At 45.9% G+C, this 20,392-nt stretch overlaps 6 protein-coding genes across 8 annotated transcripts in view; 4 read left to right on the top strand and 2 right to left on the bottom strand.

Annotated features, from left to right (window-relative positions):
• The window catches only part of LOC115773688 (potassium voltage-gated channel subfamily A member 1), a 148,944-nt gene extending 144,526 nt beyond the window's left edge, over positions 1–4,418 (top strand). Inside the window, exon 3 of the mRNA XM_030720559.1 lies at positions 657–4,418. The gene's annotated coding sequence lies outside the window, so the exon portion shown is untranslated. The remainder of the gene's footprint in view (positions 1–656) is intronic.
• Positions 4,419–7,283: 2,865 nt separating this feature from the next.
• LOC115773697 (histone H4) lies at positions 7,284–7,634 on the top strand. Its single transcript, XM_030720570.1, has one exon. The coding sequence runs from the start codon at positions 7,287–7,289 to the stop codon at positions 7,596–7,598; it is 312 nt and encodes a 103-aa protein (XP_030576430.1). The 5' UTR covers positions 7,284–7,286; the 3' UTR covers positions 7,599–7,634.
• Positions 7,635–8,257: 623 nt separating this feature from the next.
• On the bottom strand, positions 8,258–8,721 carry LOC115773693 (histone H3). The gene has a single exon (XM_030720565.1). The coding sequence runs from the start codon at positions 8,707–8,709 to the stop codon at positions 8,299–8,301; it is 411 nt and encodes a 136-aa protein (XP_030576425.1). The 5' UTR covers positions 8,710–8,721; the 3' UTR covers positions 8,258–8,298.
• Positions 8,722–9,412: 691 nt separating this feature from the next.
• On the bottom strand, positions 9,413–10,339 carry LOC115773689 (histone H1.10-like). Its single transcript, XM_030720562.1, has one exon. The coding sequence runs from the start codon at positions 10,318–10,320 to the stop codon at positions 9,679–9,681; it is 642 nt and encodes a 213-aa protein (XP_030576422.1). The 5' UTR covers positions 10,321–10,339; the 3' UTR covers positions 9,413–9,678.
• A 2,657-nt stretch (positions 10,340–12,996) lies between these two features.
• LOC115773695 (histone H1-like) lies at positions 12,997–13,620 on the top strand. Its single transcript, XM_030720568.1, has one exon. It carries the CDS (start codon positions 13,049–13,051, stop codon positions 13,448–13,450), a length of 402 nt encoding a protein of 133 aa, XP_030576428.1. The 5' UTR covers positions 12,997–13,048; the 3' UTR covers positions 13,451–13,620.
• Positions 13,621–14,816: 1,196 nt separating this feature from the next.
• LOC115773686 (NLR family CARD domain-containing protein 3-like) overlaps positions 14,817–20,392 on the top strand; it is a 72,290-nt gene continuing 66,714 nt past the window's right edge. Inside the window, exons 1-6 of one of the 3 annotated variants that reach the window (XR_004019114.1) lie at positions 14,817–15,297; positions 15,713–15,866; positions 16,066–16,185; positions 16,520–16,755; positions 16,874–18,659; positions 19,027–19,259. Coding sequence is in view for 2 of the 3 variants with exons in the window: in XM_030720549.1 (XP_030576409.1) it covers positions 15,745–15,866; positions 16,066–16,185; positions 16,520–16,755; positions 16,874–18,659 (2,264 nt within the window). In the remaining variant the exon portion in view is untranslated. The remainder of the gene's footprint in view (positions 15,298–15,712; positions 15,867–16,065; positions 16,186–16,519; positions 16,756–16,873; positions 18,660–19,026; positions 19,260–20,392) is intronic. The other 2 variants (XM_030720550.1, XM_030720549.1) reach the window with 2 other exon arrangements.

Genomic DNA, 20,392 nt, shown 5'->3' with positions numbered 1-20,392 from the left:
CATGAATGTGTGAGAGCTTTCAGAGCTTTGCTCAGTAACGCTGGAAAACAGCGGCTGTATTAATAAAGTTTATTTGAAACAGGAAGGAAAGCTGGAAACATGGAAACACGATCTGAGAGTAAATGAATTCAAACAGAGGCTCAGGTTGGTGCTTCAGGATTACATATTAATGTTTGATGCTGTTTGCAGCCAACAGGAAAAATCAGGGGTAAAGTTTCTGTGTCCTCCTGATGCTCCTCTGATGAAGACTTTAGAGCAGGGGTCCTCAAATCCAGGCCTCGTGGCCCGGTGTCCTGCAGCTTTTAGATGTGTCCCTGACCCAGCACACCTGAATCAAATGGCTGAATTACCTCCTCAGTATGCAGTCAAGTTCTCCAGAGTCCTGCTAATGACTTCTATATTTGACTCAGGTGTGTTGGAGCAGAGACACATCTAAAACCTGCAGGAGGCCTGGATTTGAGGATCCCTGCTTTAGACCCTCTGACTGTCTGAGCTCTGAGGGATCTTCCAGGAATGTTGACACTATTTTCCAGAAGTCTGATTGGTCATTGGCAGTAATTTAACATCTGCTGATCTCTGATCTGGAACACCTTTATTAACCTGCTCTTCTCCTCACACTGACTCCTTGTCCTGTCCTCTTGTTTGTGTCTCCACAGAGAGTTGAAGCCCTGCCCTCCGACCATCAGGAGAGTCGATCCGACCGCAGAAATCCCCTCCATCAGGAAACGCAAACAACGGAAAACCTGCTGCTGCACTTGAAAATCAGCATCATCCACCCTTTTTAGAACTCTGTGCCTTCAACCAAAACTCACCAGTGATACTTCTGAAGCTTTTCTTCTTCATCTTTTCTTTGGAGCAGGACTCAGAGGACATATCTGCCTGATGAAGGAGGGCCTGGGATCGTGCTGCTGTCGCTCTGCAGAAAAAATAACAATCGAACCCATCAGGACATGCAACGATCATTTTAACATCCCACGTCTTCTTTTTTATCTACAAATCGTGTCAGTGATACACTTCATATCTGAAGAAATCCCTTGCTGTGCAATATCATCGATATTTATGTGAAGTTGTCGTGTGGATGTAGACTTTGGGCGAACTTTTCGGTTTATTTTTGTAATGATGTTCTCCTGATTTCTATTTTTCTAAAACGGTGTAAGACAGATGAGAGGATACGAACAAACACATTTTAATGGAGAGGCGGCGCTCGGCTGTTGGAAAAGAGGAAGTTTAGTTTTCCTTAAATGCTCCCCTTCCTGCTGTGACCAGGGCCAAAGCCATAGCCTATCTCAGATAACAACGGACCAAACATTTCAAACACACCAGGGTCCCGAGCAGCAGGACGCATTCAGGGTCTCACAGTTTGGGCCGCCGGCGCCTCACGTCAGCTCATCTTAGCTGTTTCCTGCTCGTTCGGGAGCTTGGATCCGAAGTATTTAGTATTCTCTACCTTTGTGTGGCCTGTTCTTCTAGCTGTTATTTTGTACTTCCTCCTACATATCAGTCAAACAACTTTAAGTGGCATGATTACGTGTGCCTGTAGAGAGAAACATGAATGAGTGTGTTCTCCACAAATGAGACAGAAACTACTGTAAACTCTCAAATACGTCACAAAACGATGGCTGTGGAACAAAAACGAGAAACGGGGAAAAAAAACGTTGATTAGTTAATGTTAACCATTTTTAATGGCCGCTGATACACAACACAACCACCCACTCACTGTACTGTGACTGGGTGTAATTTTCAGTAATTTTCTTATGAGGTTTATGATCAATGAAAAAATCATATTAACAACAGATTTGACCTGACAGGTTGGTCCATCCGTGGATCCTCGTGTGGTTCCTCTAGAGTCCAAGTAAACCTGTCTGAAGCTCTGACCCCGCCCTAAAAGCTCAGTAAAGTCTGTTCTCGTCCCTCAGACGCTTCATAAATGTGATGATTAATCTGAAACAGCTCTGGGTTTCAGGCCTGCGTCAGGTGTGAGGTGTCACTGAGAGGTAACAGCCACGTTTGACATGTGCAAAGTCTTCGTGAGGAGGAAGTGATGGAGGCACTGCCCCGGATTACCAGCACAGTACTGCATGCTCATTGGCTACAAACTTGTTCTGTTTGCCTCCAGTTTTGACCAAGAGCATCAAAATGAACATAATGCTGCATTCAGTAGGATTTCAAACTAACGATGAAGACCGTGAACTCATCAGTGAGATGCTGAGCCGAGACTTCCTCACTGAGCCAGAAGCTGCATCTCTCTATAAAGCATCTGTTTATGGAGGTGATGAGGAACAGCCTGAGAGCTCTTAGACAGAGAGCACGTCTCAGTGTTTCCACTTAAAGCTCATTACAGAGAAATTCTGCTGTGATGGATCGAGGAAACTCGTCAGCCGGCTCCTAACGATGGTGACGTCTTTGTCAGTCAGAGGGTTGTAAACCTGAGGACGAGTCAGACCTCTGTGTCACATTCAGCTCCCTGGATAAACTCTCATTAGTCATTTTTGATGACTTGCACCATGCTGCAAAAACACAGTGAGAAGGCCCAAAGTTACGCCCGATCAGGGAGCTGCAAACCTGAGCAAATGTCTAAAAATCGAGATTATTTCCATTTGAAAAACGCATTCCTGGGTTTGAGTGTTGTGTTCACGCAGGCTAAATTAAAGCTGGAGTCAGATGCAGACTGTGGTGTAGTTCACAAAGATGATGAGGAGGAAAAAACAGGAGTTAAAGGGGAAACCTGCAGCCGTTCCCAACAAACTGCAGTTTAATGCTAATGTTTATTTAGTCTTTAAAGCTTTGCTCACTTTGACTCTCACACAACCACACGTTAAAAACGAGGTAACGTTCCACGTTTTCACCGTTGTCCAGCGTGTTTGTCCTCAGCTGGTCCTCAGCTGGTCCTCAGGTGTGCAGCAGATGACTTCATGTTCCAGCCCGGACACAAAAACAGGCGTTCACATTCACGCCTTTCATAAAGCCCATCGCCCTGAAATTAGGCGGAGCAGGTGTTTCACTCCGTGCTGCCACACCAGGTTCCAGGTTTGAGTCCCATCTCTGAATGTGGCCCTGCCTGAAACTTGGACACTAAGTTTGACCAAATTTGGATTTATTTCTGATTTTCATGTTTGTGACGTTAAACTGAGACAAAGAAGTTCTGAAGCTGAGGTAAACCAGCTGTTTCCACAGCTGGAACGAAGTGACGTCGCTCATTAATGACTCAGATGTGCACACCTGAGTACCTGCTGCACTGACGTCTAATTAATGGGAGGCTTTTACTGTGAAACAACCACGAGTTAACAGAGATGAGGAAGTGGGAGAAACGCGGTTTGAGAGTTTACAGTACTTCCTGCTTTACTGTCTCAGCCCTGCTCTCTGCAGCTGTGAACCGTGAACCCTCCAAGCTGCTAACCTGTACTGTGCTCCTCACTGATGTCCAGCCTTACCTGAAGTCCTACAAACATCCTGCATTAGTCTCCTAATACCTCACTCTCACACACACACACACACACACACACACACACACTCGGTTAGATCTGTGAGCGCGTCACCTGATCCAGTTTGTGCCTCTCAGGGACTCTTCGTTCTCCGACCTGTTTCACATGGTGTTTCTTTATAGCGGACAGGTGGGGGCGTTACCACAGGTGGTGCAGTATATGACCAAAAGTACGTGGACAGCAAACGTCACACAATCCAGCAGGTGTAAAGGTGTGCAGCCAAAGAGCTGGTACAGATACCTGTGCTGTGAACTCTGACTGCACTCGCTCCAGTTTTTTATTCTTTACGCTGACACGACCTCGCTGACATCATCAGCGCTCGTTACCTTCGGTGATAACTCATCTCCAGACATCGTTACCATAGCAACTGGACACCCTTGGAGACCTGCCTGTTGAGGGTCTGTCTGTGCACGAGAGGAACTCTGAGGTTCAGGTGTGATTGGTCCAGATCTAAGTGCATAGTGATTGGTCTATAAAATATGGACGTAGCCACTGTGACATCACTGATTGGTTCCTGAGCTCAGAGATCAGCTGAGCAGGAAGCTCATTTCCTCATAGATTTCTATACAATCACACTTAGGTGGAGTCGCCCCCTGCTGGTCATTAGAAACAGTGCAGGTTTAAGGATTCACCTTCCAGACCTGAAGCTGCGTCCACCTTTTACACTCTCTGCGACACTGACGCAGTATTTCTGATTATTTTAGCGACTAAAATGACAGATTGGTTCTTTGAGTTTCTCGTACCTTTACAGTGTCCTGTACCTGTGACAGATGTTCTCAAAGGTTCTCGTGTCATTAATCATGGTTTGTATGCAGGGTGTGAACCCAAAGTATCTCAGCTGTTAGCCATGGTGCACTGTACAGCATCACGATGCAGTGATTAAAAAATTACAATCAATTGAAAGCCATCTTCTTCCCACACCAGTGACTGCACAAACATGACGGGTTCATGGGTGAACATGTCACAGCTCACAGAGACGTGGGGCTGCTCCGCTTTAAACCAAACAAACTGAAACATTTCCCAGCATCAGTGTCTGCAGCAGTCCGCTTGCACTGAAAGGCAGCTCTTTATCTGCACTCATGCTGAACCCCTCGGAGGCACAAACTGGTGCTCGCTGCTCCCACGTTTTTGGACGTTTTCCAGCACGTCTGAAAAAGTGACTGTTTGTTGGAAACCTGCAAAGTTTTTTAGTGCATGACTTTGACTGCATCAGCCCCACAGTCACACCCACCCGGGGGTGTTGTGTTGTACCGGCAGTAGTGGACTTAGTTTCCCGTGTGTGTGCGTGTGAAGCTGCAGAACCTTTACTGACACGTCTCCCAAAACAGCGCTGCCAAACTGGTCTGAATAAGCCAAAAGTTTCTGTGTGTAGAAGTGATTTAAGTGTTTCACATGTTAGACCTCATCCCATCAATGTTACATCGTGTTTTTAACTCAAGATTCCTGTTTGTTAAACTGTTGATAATATATGCAGAAGAGTTATGAAATAAACAGAAACTAACTGGAACCTGCTGCTCGCCTGCTTTTCACTGTTCCTCCACTTGGTGGTGCTGTTGATGAACTTCCTGCATTTGAAACAGACTCACCTGTAAGAGGCTACACACTCTGACAGTGAAATCTCTGCACAGCCTCTGAGATCCAGCAGGTGAAGGACACGATGCTGCGTACACACATCATAATCAGCTGCTGTTGATGTGATGATGGTTTCCATCGGGAGGTTCAAACTCAGCTTATCAAAGGGTTAATGACAGTAATGAATTACAGCTGAGTGCCCCTCATCAGCCCCCAGTCACCTGCCTCCATCATCACCATCATCATCATCATCATCACACTGACCCACAGTGACCTGTTCAGGAGCCTGAATCCTTCATTTTAACCCAGCACAGCTCTCACACGACCTTTAACAAACGTGCACATGAACATTAAAAACTAACAAACTGCTTTTCCCCTTTTTTCTCCTGAATTTAGCAGCCCTGCAGGTGAACTCAGGTAATCTGTGACTGACAGCAGCTGTTTTAATCTTTTGTGTTGATGGGCTGTAATAAAGTTCAGGCCCTGCAGCTCTGGTATCAGCTGTCCCACGTGTTCTGAGATCAGCCAGGTTCAGATCAGACTCAGAGGTAAACAGAGACATTTCTGTTGAAACGAGTTTTAATTTCTTTTTAAGGACCATTTTCATTTAATAAACGTGAGGCTGATTGTTTTAATGTTCGAATCTCATTCAAAGATTAAAACACGTTCTTGAAGGAACGAAAGCTTTCCGGCCTCTCGGCTCATCATCACCCTCTCCTCTGCACCCTGATTGGATGTTTTGACCTTTCCGTCTCAGACGTGCTGTCTGTGATGAACAGTTTCCATCAGGGTCTGTCCAGGTGTGACAGGGCGAGAGGCGGGGCCACCTGGACAGGTGTGTAAGAACACATTAATGTTACTTTAACAGTTATCAGTCTCTGTCAGTCATTCTGAGCTCGTGTGTGCATGCTGGTGTGTGTGTGTGTGTTTGTGCACATACGCATAGTTGAGCACACATGAACACGTCACACACAAACACACTTAGAAAGGAAATGTGAAAACAGGATATGTGACTCATGCAAGAATAACATATAATAAAATAATTCTTTTTAATCAGAGATTGGGATATTCAGACCATTTATTTTAACACTCAGTCCATCAGCTCCTCCTTCAACTCCTCTATCAGCTCCACCATGAGCTCCTCTATCAGCTCCACCATGAGCTCCTCTATCAGGTTCTCTATGAGCTCCTCTATCAGGTTCTCCATCAGCTCCGCAGAGATCTGGACCGCCGTGAGGCTGCTGCTGCCCAGGGAGCCACGCACACCGTCACCAAGTACAGCAGCTCCAATCAAACACATGAAAATGATGATTGTACTGATGTGCTGGTCAGGCTGGTTTTCACAGGAATACATTTCAGGGGAGCGAAAGCTCAGTGAGAAATGATCAAAGTATTAATCCTTTCAGATCTGATGTTTGGGCTAAATTTACCAAACTTTATTGAATTTATTGAACTATCAACTATTTAAATCTGCTCATGTGTGACATCATTCAGTCTTTATTATTATTATTATAATACTGAATCAAATTCATCCAGTTTCACTGAATAACTTTTCTCTCAGTAAACAAATAAAAACATGCGTGATTTTACAATAATAAGTTGTGTGTTTTTGTGTTTGAGCAGGAATATTACAGGATTTATAGGTTTATTAATCGCAGACGACCTTAGATATAAGAACAGCTGTGACGCTGTGTGATACTGCAGGTGAGGAAGGGCAGCTGTGCAGGGTGAGGTCACTGAGGCGGTTAAACAGCTGCTTGGTTTGGGTGTCTGGCCCATTCAGTCCCTGTACCTCTGCAGCAAGAGCTTGGTCTGCGTAATAATATAACAATAATAATAATAATAATAATAATTCAATTCAATTTATATAGCGCCAAATCACAACAAACAGTCGCCTCAAGGCGCTTTGTATTGTGGGTAAAGACCCTACAATAATAATAATAATAATAATAATAATAATGTTTTTTATTATTATTGATTATATTGTTAATTATATTATATTATATATATTATTATATTATGATTATATTATTAATTACTGTAACAATTCCCAGCAGTTAATCCTCATCCACAATGAGAAACGATAATAAGGCGCAATGGCAAAACCTGTTTTCTATTACGTCCTCAAATCGAGCTCGGACTGGCTGGCTGGCTGGCTGTCTCCTAACACGTCCGCTGCACAGATTTAAATTCGCGCCTCGCCGCCTCCTCTGCATCAGTCAGTCTGACAAAATGAGTGGACGCGGAAAAGGAGGTAAAGGGCTTGGGAAAGGAGGCGCCAAACGCCACCGTAAGGTTCTCCGCGATAACATCCAGGGCATCACCAAACCCGCCATCCGCCGTCTGGCTCGCCGTGGCGGTGTAAAGCGTATCTCCGGCCTGATCTACGAGGAGACCCGCGGTGTGTTGAAGGTGTTTCTGGAGAACGTGATCCGTGACGCCGTCACCTACACCGAGCACGCCAAGAGGAAGACCGTGACCGCCATGGACGTGGTGTACGCTCTGAAGAGGCAGGGCCGCACTCTGTACGGCTTCGGAGGCTAAATCTGCTCTGACCTCCCAACACAACGGCTCTTTTCAGAGCCACCCACCTTACTGAGAGCGATCCTTGTTCATGCTGTAATCGTGTTACGCAAAGACCTAAATAAACACAAAGAGCCGTTTAAGTAACACGATTCAAAACAGACAACACCTGGTCGAGGTTTCAAGTCGCCATGCAAGCTTCATGCCCCAAATCAAAATGGCGGTAGCATGGTTTAGTTTGCAGGAATCCAGCATGGCTCATGTTTTTAAACGAAATAACTTTCCGTCATTTTGCCGTCAGTGGCGCGGACTCTACCCATAAAGCACCGGCGTGCTGACGGTCTGAGGCCGGATGACCGGATACCTCCGATGATGTCAGGACCAGCCCAGCATGGGCTCTCCTGTAGAACCAGCAGCTGGCTGAAGGTGATGCTGTCAGGACCCTTCTGGCTTCGTGCCCCAAATCAAAATGGAGGATGCCATCAAGCGCCCGGCGCTGATACTCATGTTTCTATTGCTGTAAAATACCTTTGAAACACTTTATAGCGATTTCGGATCACAAAATACTTCAGTTACCCGCAGGTTTTAAAACACTTTTTGTATCAATTTTGTATCAATCGTCGAGTGCTTGTGTAGATTATTATAACAGGACTGCAGCTCTTTAGACCCAGTTTGTGGCTCTTAAAAGAGCCGTTTGATTATACGCTGGTCTCAGGTCAGTTTAAGCCCTCTCTCCGCGGATGCGGCGGGCCAGCTGGATGTCTTTGGGCATGATGGTGACCCTCTTGGCGTGGATGGCGCACAGGTTGGTATCCTCGAACAGGCCGACCAGGTAAGCCTCGCTGGCCTCCTGCAGAGCCATGACGGCGGAGCTCTGGAAGCGCAGGTCGGTCTTGAAGTCCTGAGCGATCTCCCTGACCAGGCGCTGGAAGGGCAGCTTGCGGATGAGCAGCTCGGTGGATTTCTGATAGCGACGGATCTCCCTGAGGGCCACGGTGCCGGGCCTGTAGCGGTGAGGTTTCTTCACGCCGCCGGTGGCTGGTGCGCTCTTACGGGCAGCTTTGGTGGCCAGCTGCTTCCTGGGAGCTTTCCCTCCGGTGGATTTACGGGCGGTCTGCTTGGTTCTGGCCATTTTCAGCTTCCTTTTTTCAGGAAATCAGGTATGAGTTCAAACGCAGCGGTCACCTCTCTTATAAACCCAGAGGCGGCGCGCGGAGAGCGCTGATTGGCCCAACATGTACACGTGATCGACGGTTCCTCTGCTGAAGCGGGAAAATCAAAAGTCGCGATAAGGAAGTGACGCGTCAGATTCAAAGCTCATTGGACGCTTATCGGGGCTGAACACACAGCTGTAATCAAATCACACCCAATCACTGACCGCCTACACAGACCCGGAGAATATGAAATCAAGTGAAAAATCGGGATCAAATCTTTAGGATTTTACAGCTCAATTCTATTTATTTCTATTTCACTGAGCTTTTCTTTTATTATTGAAGTTGTTTTCAGGCTTTCACATTCTGCCTGCTGACAGAATTTTCCCAACTAAAAATAAGAATAAAAATTTGAGCAGCAAAAGCACACTAACTACCACACAGATGTGAGGTCAGTCTGAGTCTGCGCAGCTACTACATTCATACTGAATCTAAATATTTCTGGCTTTGCTCAGAGTTTCTCACTGCTCCTTTTATTACCAGCTTCAAATAAACTCCTTTTAATAATTCAGTTAATTCAAAATATGCTACAAGAAAACTGGAAATAAATTCTGATAAACTGAACCGAGTGATGAATGAACCGGTCACGTGATGTTATCGTGCACTGACAGGAACAGTCACTGCTGATGTAAAAATAGTTTTATTCATCAACACAAACATGTTAAGATGGTCACAGCAGAGAGCATATTTACAAGCCTTTAAAATAAAACGTGGATATTTACAGTCCGGGGTGTGGGGGTGGCGGGGTAGCAGTGTGCACCCCCCGTACAGTCTGTGATAAAGCCGACACGGAGCATGGGGAGGCCGGTGATCAGCAGGAAGATCTCCCCTCAGAGGAACAGATGGTGGCTCTGAAAAGAGCCTTTGGTTGCGGTGAAGCAGAGGTGGACTTACTTCTTCTTGGGGGCAGCCTTCTTGGCCTTTGCGGCTTTGGGCTTAGCAGCCTTCTTTGCAGGCTTTTTGGGTGTTGCTGCCTTCTTGGGTGCAGCAGCCTTCTTCACCTTGGGGCTCTTTGCCTTCTTGGCCACAGCTTTCTTTGCTGCTGCCGCTGCGGGCTTCTTGGCCTTCTTCGGGGTGGTTTTAGCTGCTTTGGGCTTCTTGGCGGTGGCTGGCTTCTTCGCTGCCGGTGCTTTCTTTGCCGCCGGCTTCTTGGCTTTCGCCGCGGGCTTCTTGACTGCCTTTTTGGGCTTCTCAGCAGGCTTGGCGGCCTTGAAGGATCCGGACGCCCCGGTTCCGGTGGTGTGGACCAGCGCGCCTTTCTGGACCAGACTCTTCAGGGCACGCCTGACGTGAGCGGAGTTGTGCTCCACGTCGTAGCCGCGAGCGACGAGGTCCTTCTTGATGGCGGCCAGAGAAAGCCCTTTCCGCTCCTTGGACTCCTTCACGGCTTTCACGATGAGCTCGCTGGCGGACGGGCCGGACTTCTTGGTGGCCTTGGCCGATGCCGCCGCCTTCTTCTTCTTAGCGGGGGCTTTGGCCGGGGCGGCCTCGGCGGCGGGGGCTGGTGCTGCTGCGGGAGCGACTTCTGCCATGGCGTTAACGGAGCTGTCAGTAAGACGATGAGATGTCCCGATACAGACGGGAACTTAAACACACCATGAGAACCGTGGAGACTGAAGCCAGCCTGCTGCTCGCAGCAGCAGCGGGAACAGGCTGCCGCTTGTGTTTTCTCTTCACCAAAAACTGCATTAAAACAACCCCTGAAGGTAAAACTGGAGACAGATTTAAAATCGAGCCGATAGAGGAGAACTTTCTCTTCACGGGGAGGCTTTATAAACTTTATTAGTTGTCTGCATTTTGTTTGGGAAGCCTTTAAACCTCTCCTATCCGCCGCGGCGTGAGGCACCGCTTCGTGTCTTTTCTCCGAGATTTTTCTTCTAAATGCTTTAAAACCTGAAATAAAGCCACATAAAGCAGTTAAACAGCGAGATAACATGTTTGTTCGTAGATCTCATGTAGAAACACTGATCTCCGTCTCATCAGTTTTCATTAAACTGAGGTTATTTTGGTGCCTGCAAACACACAGGAGGTGGCGGAGGAAACTGGCTCAGTTACTAACCCCATGTGCTGTGTGCCTTCAATTTACTGCTGATTTTCATTAATTAATGACACGTGAATCAGTTCTGACTGTGTGAAACGTGGAAAACTGATAAATCCAACACAAATCTAACACCAGTGCAGCTCTCAGACAGACCAAAGCCCCCCAGGCTCAACATCCCAGCTCACTGCATACCAGAGGAGCCCAAACTGTGATCCTCACCAACAGCACACCACAAGTTCATCACAGATAAACACCCAGAGCTGAAAATGTTCATGTAAACACGCACAGATTAAACAGTTATGTTAACCCAGTGGAAGCTTCTGGCAGAAAACTCACTTCCTAAGCACGAACCTGTCAGTGGCTCCAAGACTGCAGAAATGAAATGTTTCAGCATTTTTACTGACTGCAGTATTTTACAGGCTCAAACATCTAAAGGGTTTCTATGAATCCTAGATTTGCTTTGAATGATGGCTGCAAAATAGTGAGTTTGAATATTAAGACTTCTCTGGGTGTGAGCAGCTGGGTTTGAACCTGGTGGTGGTTCAGTGTTATAATTATATAAATAAAATTAAAGCAACACTTTTATTTTCACAGGTATTTTACTATTTTTGGTTGGATTTTTAACTGTTTAACACAGAACTGCATATTCATAATAATATAAATACATGAAAATGATATAATTTATTTATATTGAAGTTAATTTGAATTCATGAAATGGCCATTTTATCAGTTAAACAGATTGTTCTTAGGTTTGTAAAAATTAGTTTAAAAACTCAAATTTTCTGTTGGGGTAAAACTTCAGTTCATGGAGGGGCTTTGATTTGATTTGGGACTAAAATGTTTTAGTGCTTCAGGGTTGTTGGGGGTCGTGCGGTGTTTCAGGGTGGGGGTAGCGGGGCGCTTCAGTAATGTGACCTCGTGCAGTAAAGCTGTGGATCTTTTACCTTCTTTGGTCATTTTTTAACCAGCGAAATCAAACACAAGACACATTTCTACATCACAGCTAATCTAAACAATGGTTAGCATGCACTGGTACTCTGACTGACCCTGACAAACCTCAAACCATTTATTATTAGCTCAAATGTATAATTTTAATATTTCTTTATGCTGTCTATGAAAGTAAAGCCACAGGTGTTTGTAATGGACCTTTTATGATCCACTGGGGCCCAACACCACCACAAAACAAAAACTGATCATTAACCTTCATAAAGGTTGATTTATTGCAGACCGGTTCAATTATACTGCTGCAGATTTAATAAGGTGCAGTTTAATTGTGCTTCAAACATGTTTCTTATAGTATGGTGTGAAAGTAAAGTGTATACTCACAAGTATTGTACTAACATGGGAAGTACTGAGCATTTTTAGAGTGGGCGTGTCTCACTTCATACATTTCATAGTGAAAGAGCTGTAGCTCCTATATAAACACGGTTAATTGTTAATATATAATTATTAGTAGTAAAATATTGAAGTTAAGTTGAATAATTGGTTTGTTTCCACTGATATTTATCAAAGTCAGTGAACAAGGATGTTGTTTATTAAACTGATGTAGAGTTTAGTTTTAAACAGGCCGCTGAAACCATAGGTTTATGTGTTTTTTACATTTCACATATTAATATCTATAATCCAAGCCTGTCTTAATCATAAACTGATAAAGATAAAGTGATAAATTAGGTAAAACACTGTGGAGCTCAGCAGCCTCCTCCACCAGCTGCAGTGTGTTTGCAGACGCAGTTTAAGCCTCAGTTTAATGAAACATTATTAACAGAAATTCGGTGTTTTTGCAGGAGGTCTCTGCAGGAGGATGTTATCTCGCTGTTTAACCCGTTTGGGTCGGTTTGTTGTGCATTTTAAAGCATTTACAATAAGAAAAGTCAGGGGAAAGTCACGAAGCGGTGCCTCGCAGGGAGGTTTAAGGCCGTCCCGAGTAAAATGTAGAGAAGCAGCAAACGCTTAGAGAGCTGCTTTGTGAAGAGGAGGTTCTTCGCTATCGGCTCGGTCCAATTTCAGGCTCCAGGTTTCTGGCAGACGTGTTTTTGACGCAGTTTTTGGTGAAGAGAAAACACAAGTGTCTGCGTGCTCCCGCCGCGGGGGCGAGCAGCAGGCTGGGCTGAGTCTCCACGGTTCTCATGGTGTGTTTAAGTTCCTGTCTCTCCCGGAAAATCCCTCTTTGGCTGTGTACTCAAATTATTACTATAATTAAGAGGGTCGGACTGAGCGCGATGACAGGACCCGCCGCAGAAGCGCCCGGTGGCTCAGACACTCCGGCCAAAGCTCCGAAGAAGAGGAAGAAGAAGGGCGGCCCCGCCGTCAGCGAGCTGGTGTACAGAGCCGTGGCTGCCTCCCAGGACCGCAAAGGCCTTTCTTACTACGCCATAAAGAAGGCGCTGAGCTTCCAGGGCTACGACGTGGAGCAGTACGGCTTCCTCGTCAAACGCGCCATTAATATGTTGGTGAAGAAGGGGGCTCTGATCCAGACCAAGGGGTCCGGGGTTTCTGGGTCGTTTAAGGTACCCAAACCTGCTAAAAAGCCAAGTAGGCGTCGAAGGAACCCGCGCTGGGAGAAGTATCCGCGGCTGAGGAAGGCCGCTGAGGCCGGAGAAGATGCTGAAGAAGCCCGTTAAATTCAAAAGGGAGGAAGCCTCGAAGCTCATGTGTCCATGCATCTGAAGGCTCTTTTAAGAGCCACCCAAGCTTGCACTGAAGAGAGGTTTCCTCGTTATGTTATCTTGAAGCACCAGTGATCTGACGGTGAATAAAAATATGCACGGATCTCATCTTCATCATAGTTTCCCTCAGCTTGATGTGTGATGAGCACCTCTGTAGCAGCCCTGAGGAGCTGAGCACTGCCCTGCTGTCAGTTCACCAGTTATATTTATTAGCTAATAAATGTACACTTTAAACAGCAGTAACAAAGAGTTTCAGTGCAGGTGAGAGTGTGTTCATGACTTACTCCCGTAGGGCCGCTTTTAGAGGCTTTTATTTTGGAAAACTACCATGGGGAGGAAGTTCAAACCCTTCCAGGTGATCTGTGTCAGGTTAAATTCATGAGTGTAAGAGTCAAACTAAAGATCTCAGGTTGATGCAAGTAATTCAGACCTACAGAAATGATGATACAAGGTGACCAGTGAGGCTCCTCTGTGCCCATAAATGCAGCAGGTGCAGCATTTTCCTCAAATTCAGAAAACAAACATGACCTTGTTGTCTGTCCCAGGCTTTTCCTGCTTTTATCTCTGTTACTGATGACAGGATGTGAAGGCAGAGGGTGGTTATGATGGCAGTGATCACAGAGGGCTCAGTGGAGACTGAAGGGTCAGTATGTGGCTGATACCGTGATCTGTAAAGGTGTGGGAGAGCCTGCATCCTCCTGAGGCTGTGTATCTCCTCACTGTGGACTTCACCCACTAATGATCGTTTTGAACTGATTACCCACAAACATGAGCCACAGTTGTCCTGCCACTGCAGCTTAGTTTGCTTTAAATCCTGCAGTTAATTGTTAAAGTTATAAATGCTTCATAGACACATCAGGGGGCTGAGCTGGCTACAAATGAAGGCAGGTTATTTTAACACCCTGCAGACATACTGAGGCTCCATGGTGTCATAGTTGACTCATGATCCCCAGTTTGATCCCAGGACGTGACATGTATTAGGTAAAGATCTATCAAATCAATTTATGAAATGTAGTGTTTCTGTCCTTTGAAACAATCAGAGAACTTTTAATTTGAAAGGGATACAGGAAACATGAAGTGTGTATAAAGAATGTGGTGCAGGAAGAACAGGAAGAAGAGCAGCTGAGGTGAATAAAGGTCAGTGAAGAAGATGAAACAGAGTTCATGAGAATGAAGCCACGATGTTCCTCATTTTGGGAACTTTAACTTTTTGAACTGTCAGTGTCACTTGTTAACATGTGACAGGTAATGAGATTTGTTTGTGAAGGAAGACACCCGAAACACTTGGAAATCAATGAACGCTTTAAGGTCAGATTTACTGAGTGGGACAAAAATGCATCGCTGTGAGTGGAAAGTTCTTCAGGTGATGGACCGATGATCCACTAATTTATAAACCGCCTGTTCGGTGTGAGAAGGAAAATTACATTCTAATGAGAGGAGCATTAATTAGCAGATATAAAACCAACAGATATGTGAAACCCTCCAAACCCATCAGCTCACTGCAAAGAGAACTCAGCTGCCTCTGTCTTATTTAAATTCATGTGTCTGAGGCTCCACGTTTGCTTCAGTCCTGCTCTGTTTCACTCAAACACCACGATTACTGAGGAGCTTTCTGCTCCCAGCATCGGACTCAAAGAAAATCTCAGAACGAAGCTGTTCTGTTTTTAATCTCACACACCTGGAATGAAGTCCTGCAGGTTCCTGTGAATGCAGAGGGGAGGAGCTTCTCTGTTCAGGTGAGGAGGAAACAAAGTGAGTTCAGACTCTGTTTTACAGTCACAGAGCAGGAGGAGGACAACAAGGTGAGTGTTACTGTGCATTTATGTGCTGTCAGAATATTCAGAAACAGTTTGTGACAGGAAAAAGTCACATGACTGTTTCTCAGGTTGGATCAACGATTTTGGTGCTCGAGTTTGTGACGTCACACAGATGAAAGTAAATGTTTGGTTGATGGTCACTCCAACATGTTTCTTCTGCTGAGTCAGAGAAAATAAGCATCTATGATTTTATGTGGAGGCTCGACGGAGTTTGTTACAGGCCGGAGTGTGTGTGTGTGTGTGTGTGTGTGTGTGTGTGTGTGTGTGTGTGTGTGTGTGTGTGTGTGTGTGTGTGTGTGTGTGTGTGTGTGTGTGTGTGTGTGTGTGTGTGTGTTGTATTTCCTGTTCTGCCAGTTTCTGTATGAACATGATTGTCATGTTTCCTGATCTGCTCTCACAGTCGGTGCTGCTGGTTTATCACTCAGACTGAAGATGAGTGAGGAAGAGGAGGGCAGAGCAGAGTCTCCAGGATCCAGCTGTGTGTCTATGAAGAGTGACCATTCGAAACATTTTCCTCCAGTCTTCAGTGATGAACCTGGACCCTCAGACACAAAGTAAGAGACTGTTTCTGATTTTGCTTCATTTAAGTGTTTAATGTCTCCGTTTTTCCCTGATGGACATCAGTAATAAATACATATTCTTAAGGTTTACTTACAGAAAAGTAAGCAGACCCTGACAGTGAAGCAGCTCAGAGCCCAACAACAGGAAAGATGCACAAGAACAATGTGTGATTTATTCTGTTTGTGTTTCCAGAGCTCAGCAGCACAGACACAGAGCAGAGTCTCCAGGATCCAGCTGTGTGTCTATGAAGAGTGATCATTCCAAACATTTTCCTCCACTCTTCAGTGCTGAACCTGGACCCTCAGACACAAAGTAAGAGAAAGTAAGTTTCTGCTGAACTGAGCTGATGGTCGGCTCACAGCAGACATAAATAATGGTGTTTCTATTGTACTGATTAATGTCTAATCTACATGTTAACACCTCCCAGATTCTCTGATTTCTGTGTTTGCTACAATCTGAACAAAATAAATTTTCTTGCTGGAGCTCAAAGAAAACCAGAAATAAAAGATGCTGAAGGAGAGAGACTACTGAGAGCTCAGACCCAGAAACACAGATGTATAGATGTTTCTGGAAACCAGTGCTGCTATTAAACTTTAATATTTCGGACTTTGTGTTTTGTCAGAATAATTTTTCTTGGTGTCCACAGAGAGAAGAAGAGGAGTCGTGTCTGTGAGGAGGAGCCGCTGTCCTGCTGTGCTGTGTGTCAGGACGTCCTGAAGGATCCGGTCTCTACCAGCTGTGGACACTGGTTCTGCAGACAGTGCATCTCCTCATACTGGGACCAGTCTGCTTTATCAGGAGACTCCTCCTGTCCTCAGTGTGGACAAAGATCCAGAACCAGAGCTGGACTGCAGACAGCCAGTCAGAGCAGCTGTGGACAAAGTAAGACTGAACATCTGTCTGCTGATGGACTCATTTCTAAAAACTGGACTTCTTGTTGTGTTGTTGACACATTTCAGAGTTTCTTTCTCCTTAGTCTCAGTGTTTTTCTGTCTTTCAGCAGATGCTGGTCTGCAGGAGGTTTTAGAGGAACATAAGATCAGTCTGAGGAGGACGTGTGAACGTGTGACTGAAGGAAGTGATCAAACAGGAAGTGGAACCCTCCTGAACAGGATCTACACTGAGCTCTACATCACAGAGGGACAGAGTGAAGAGATTCATACCCAACATGAGGTGAGGCAGCTGGAGACAGCTTCCAAGATGGACGCCCTCTATGACAGACCAATCAGGTGCCACGACATCTTTAAAGCCTTCCCTGACCAACAGAGACCCATCAGAGTGGTTCTGACCAACGGCGTCGCTGGAGTTGGAAAAACCTTCTCAGTGCAGAAGTTCAGTCTGGACTGGGCAGAGGGCTTGGAGAACCAACATGTCAGTGTGGTGATGCTGCTTTCATTCAGGGAGCTGAACCTGATCAGAGATCAGCAGTACAGTCTTCTGGAGCTGCTCCATGTTTTCCATCCAACATTACAGAAGGTCCCAGCAGAGAAGCTCGCTGTCTGGAAGCTTCTGTTCATCTTTGACGGCCTGGATGAAAGCAGACTTTCATTGGATTTCACCAACAGGAAGCTCGTGTCTGATGTCACACAGAAGTCATCAGTCAGCGAGCTGCTGACAAACCTCATCGAGGGGAAGCTGCTTCCCTCCGCTCTCGTCTGGATAACTACCCGACCTGCAGCAGCCAATCGGATCCCTCCTAGATGTGTTGACAGGGTTACGGAAGTACGAGGCTTCACTGATGCCCAGAAGGAGGAGTACTTCAGGAGGAGATTCAGTGATGAAGAGCTGTCCAGCAGAATCATCTCCCACATGAAGACATCCAGTAGCCTCCACATCATGTGCAGCATCCCAGTCTTCTGCTGGATTACTGCTACAGTTCTGGAGCACATGTTGACCACAGAGCCGAGAGGAGAGCTACCCAAGACCCTGACTGACATGTACTCACACTTCCTGCTGGTTCAGACGAAGAGGAAGAAGAACAAGTACCATGAGGGACATGAGACGAGTCCACAGGAGCTGACGGAGGCTGACAGGGAAGTTCTTCTGAAGCTGGGGAGGCTGGCGTCTGAACATCTGGAGAAAGGAAACATCATGTTCTACCAAGAAGACCTGGAGCAGTGTGGTCTGGATGTGACAGAGGCCTCGGTGTACTCAGGAGTTTGTACAGAGATCTTCAAAAGGGAGTGTGTGATCTTCCAGAAACCAGTCTACTGCTTTGTTCATCTGAGCATTCAGGAGTTTCTGGCTGCAGTCTACATGTTCCACTGTTTCACCAGCAGGAAGATGGAGGTGCTGAAGGACTTCCTGAGAAAAGACATCTCCTCTTTGGATGACTTTCTGAGCAGTGTCATGCAGAAATCCCTCCAAAGTAAAAATGGCCACTTGGACCTGTTTGTTCGCTTCCTTCATGGCCTCTCTCTGGAGTCCAACCAGAGACTCTTAGGAGGTCTGCTGGGTCAGACAGAGAACAGTCCAGAAACCATCCAGAGAGTCATCAACAACCTGAAACAGATGACCACTAATCATGTTTCTCCTGATAGAAGCATCAACATCTTCCACTGTCTGATGGAGCTGAAGGACCTCTCAGTACATCAGGAGATCCAAGAGTTCCTGAAGTCAGAGAACAGATCAGAGAAGAAACTCTCTGAGATCCAGTGCTCAGCTCTGGCCTACATGCTGCAGATGTCAGAGGAGGTTCTGGATGAGTTGGACCTGCAGAAGTACAAAACATCAGAGGAGGGACGACGGAGACTGATTCCAGCTGTGAGAAACTGCAGAAAGATTCGGTGAGTCCAGATGTGATTAACATTATAAATCAGTGTAGATTAGTAATGTAGTGCATTTATATTTATTCTTCTTTAAATTATTTGAATTCAAAACTATTACATGGGCAACCCAACAATGAGACCCGAGAACAGAATTTTGTTCAACTGCATGCAAATGTGATGCAAATGTCAATAAAGAATCTTTGAATCCTAGTTCTTCAGATATTCTCACCAAAATGTTCTCATTGTTCTTCTGACAGTGTTCCATTTTTTTATTGCAAACATTACATCAGTTTGATTTCTTTCACAGATGTTGTTGAGCTGTTTAAAACTCTGTGAAATGTTTTTAATGAAGAATTATTCTGATGATTGAATTTTATGTTTGTAGCTTCAGCTGCAGCAGCCACTGTGGCCACACAATGATGAGATAATACTGAACACTGTCAGTGATTTAGTGTCAGAAGGACAAATGAAATCAGTGAAGTGATTCAGTGAAGTCACTTCAGCATCATCATCAGAAGGCGTGTCAGTGGGATGAAGGAGGTCTTCAAAGTATTCCTTCCACTGCCTGACTATAGCCTCAGTTGAAGTCAGCAGCAACCCACCCCCACTAAAGACCCTGTGAGTAGAGCACCGCTTTCCCTTCCTGAGTTGCCTGACAGTTTGCCAGAATCGCTTCAATGCCGCTTCAATGCCGTCCAAAAGTCTTTTTCCATGGCCTCAATGAACTCCTTGCATAGTAAAACAACAGGAACCAACCACCTTGCAGCCACAGCTCTGAGCAACAGCCTGAACAATGGAGGCGTGGAACATGGTCCATTCGAACTCAGTGTTGCCCACTTGACTGTTGAAGTCTCCCAGCAGGACGATGGAGTCACTGGATGGAGCACCCTCAAGCACCCCACCCAGTGACTCCAAGAAGGGTGGGTTCTCTGAACTGTCATTCGGTGCATCAGCACAAACAACAGTCAGGTCCCATTCCCCAGCCCGAAGGCGCAGGGAAGCAATCCTCTCATCCGCTGGTGAAAACTCCAACGTACCGTCAGCAAGCCCAGGGGATACAAGAATACCCACCCCAGCTCACAGGAGGGCGGGCGCTTGTCTTCTCTTTGGGCTGTGCCCAGCCCGTCACCATGGGCTAATGCCCAGCCACCAGGCGCTCTCCCTCAAACTCCCTCCCCAGGCCCGTCTCCAGGGTGAGGCCCCTATCCCGGGCAGGGATGCAGCAGACAGTTCACTTGGTGATGCTTCCATAGGGGTCTTCTGAATCGCTCTTTGTCTGGCCCCTCACCCAGGACCAATTTGTCATGGGAGACCCTACCAGGGGAACAAGCCCCTGGGCAACAAAGCTCCTGGGATCACTGCCACAGGCAAACCCCTCCACCACGATAAGGTGGTGATTCACGGATCATTTTATTGAGTCTGAATTCACTTTTTCATTTTAAAGACGGAAGTTAGAAATTTAGAGTCTTATTTTTCCAGGACTCCTTAGAAAGAAACAGTAGGTGTTTTCTCTCTTATTGTTGTAGAGAAGAGTTGTAGCAGGAAATGCACAGAGGTCTGAATATATATGTAAGAGCAGAATGGTAGTTTTGTACACACAAAAGCATGAAGACCCACAGAAGTGTTCAGACAGATAAGTGATATGAAAGCTCACAGTCTTTAGCTTGTTTGAACCTATTGAATGATGTAGTCAAGCAATGGATAAAGGAGGTAAGTAGCCAAGAGATGCTTCTGATGAAGATCAACAATCT

Source organism: Archocentrus centrarchus, chromosome 23 (assembly GCF_007364275.1).
Source record: "Archocentrus centrarchus isolate MPI-CPG fArcCen1 chromosome 23, fArcCen1, whole genome shotgun sequence".
NCBI lineage: Eukaryota > Metazoa > Chordata > Actinopteri > Cichliformes > Cichlidae > Archocentrus > Archocentrus centrarchus.
This window is presented reverse-complemented; position numbering and strand designations above follow the sequence as displayed.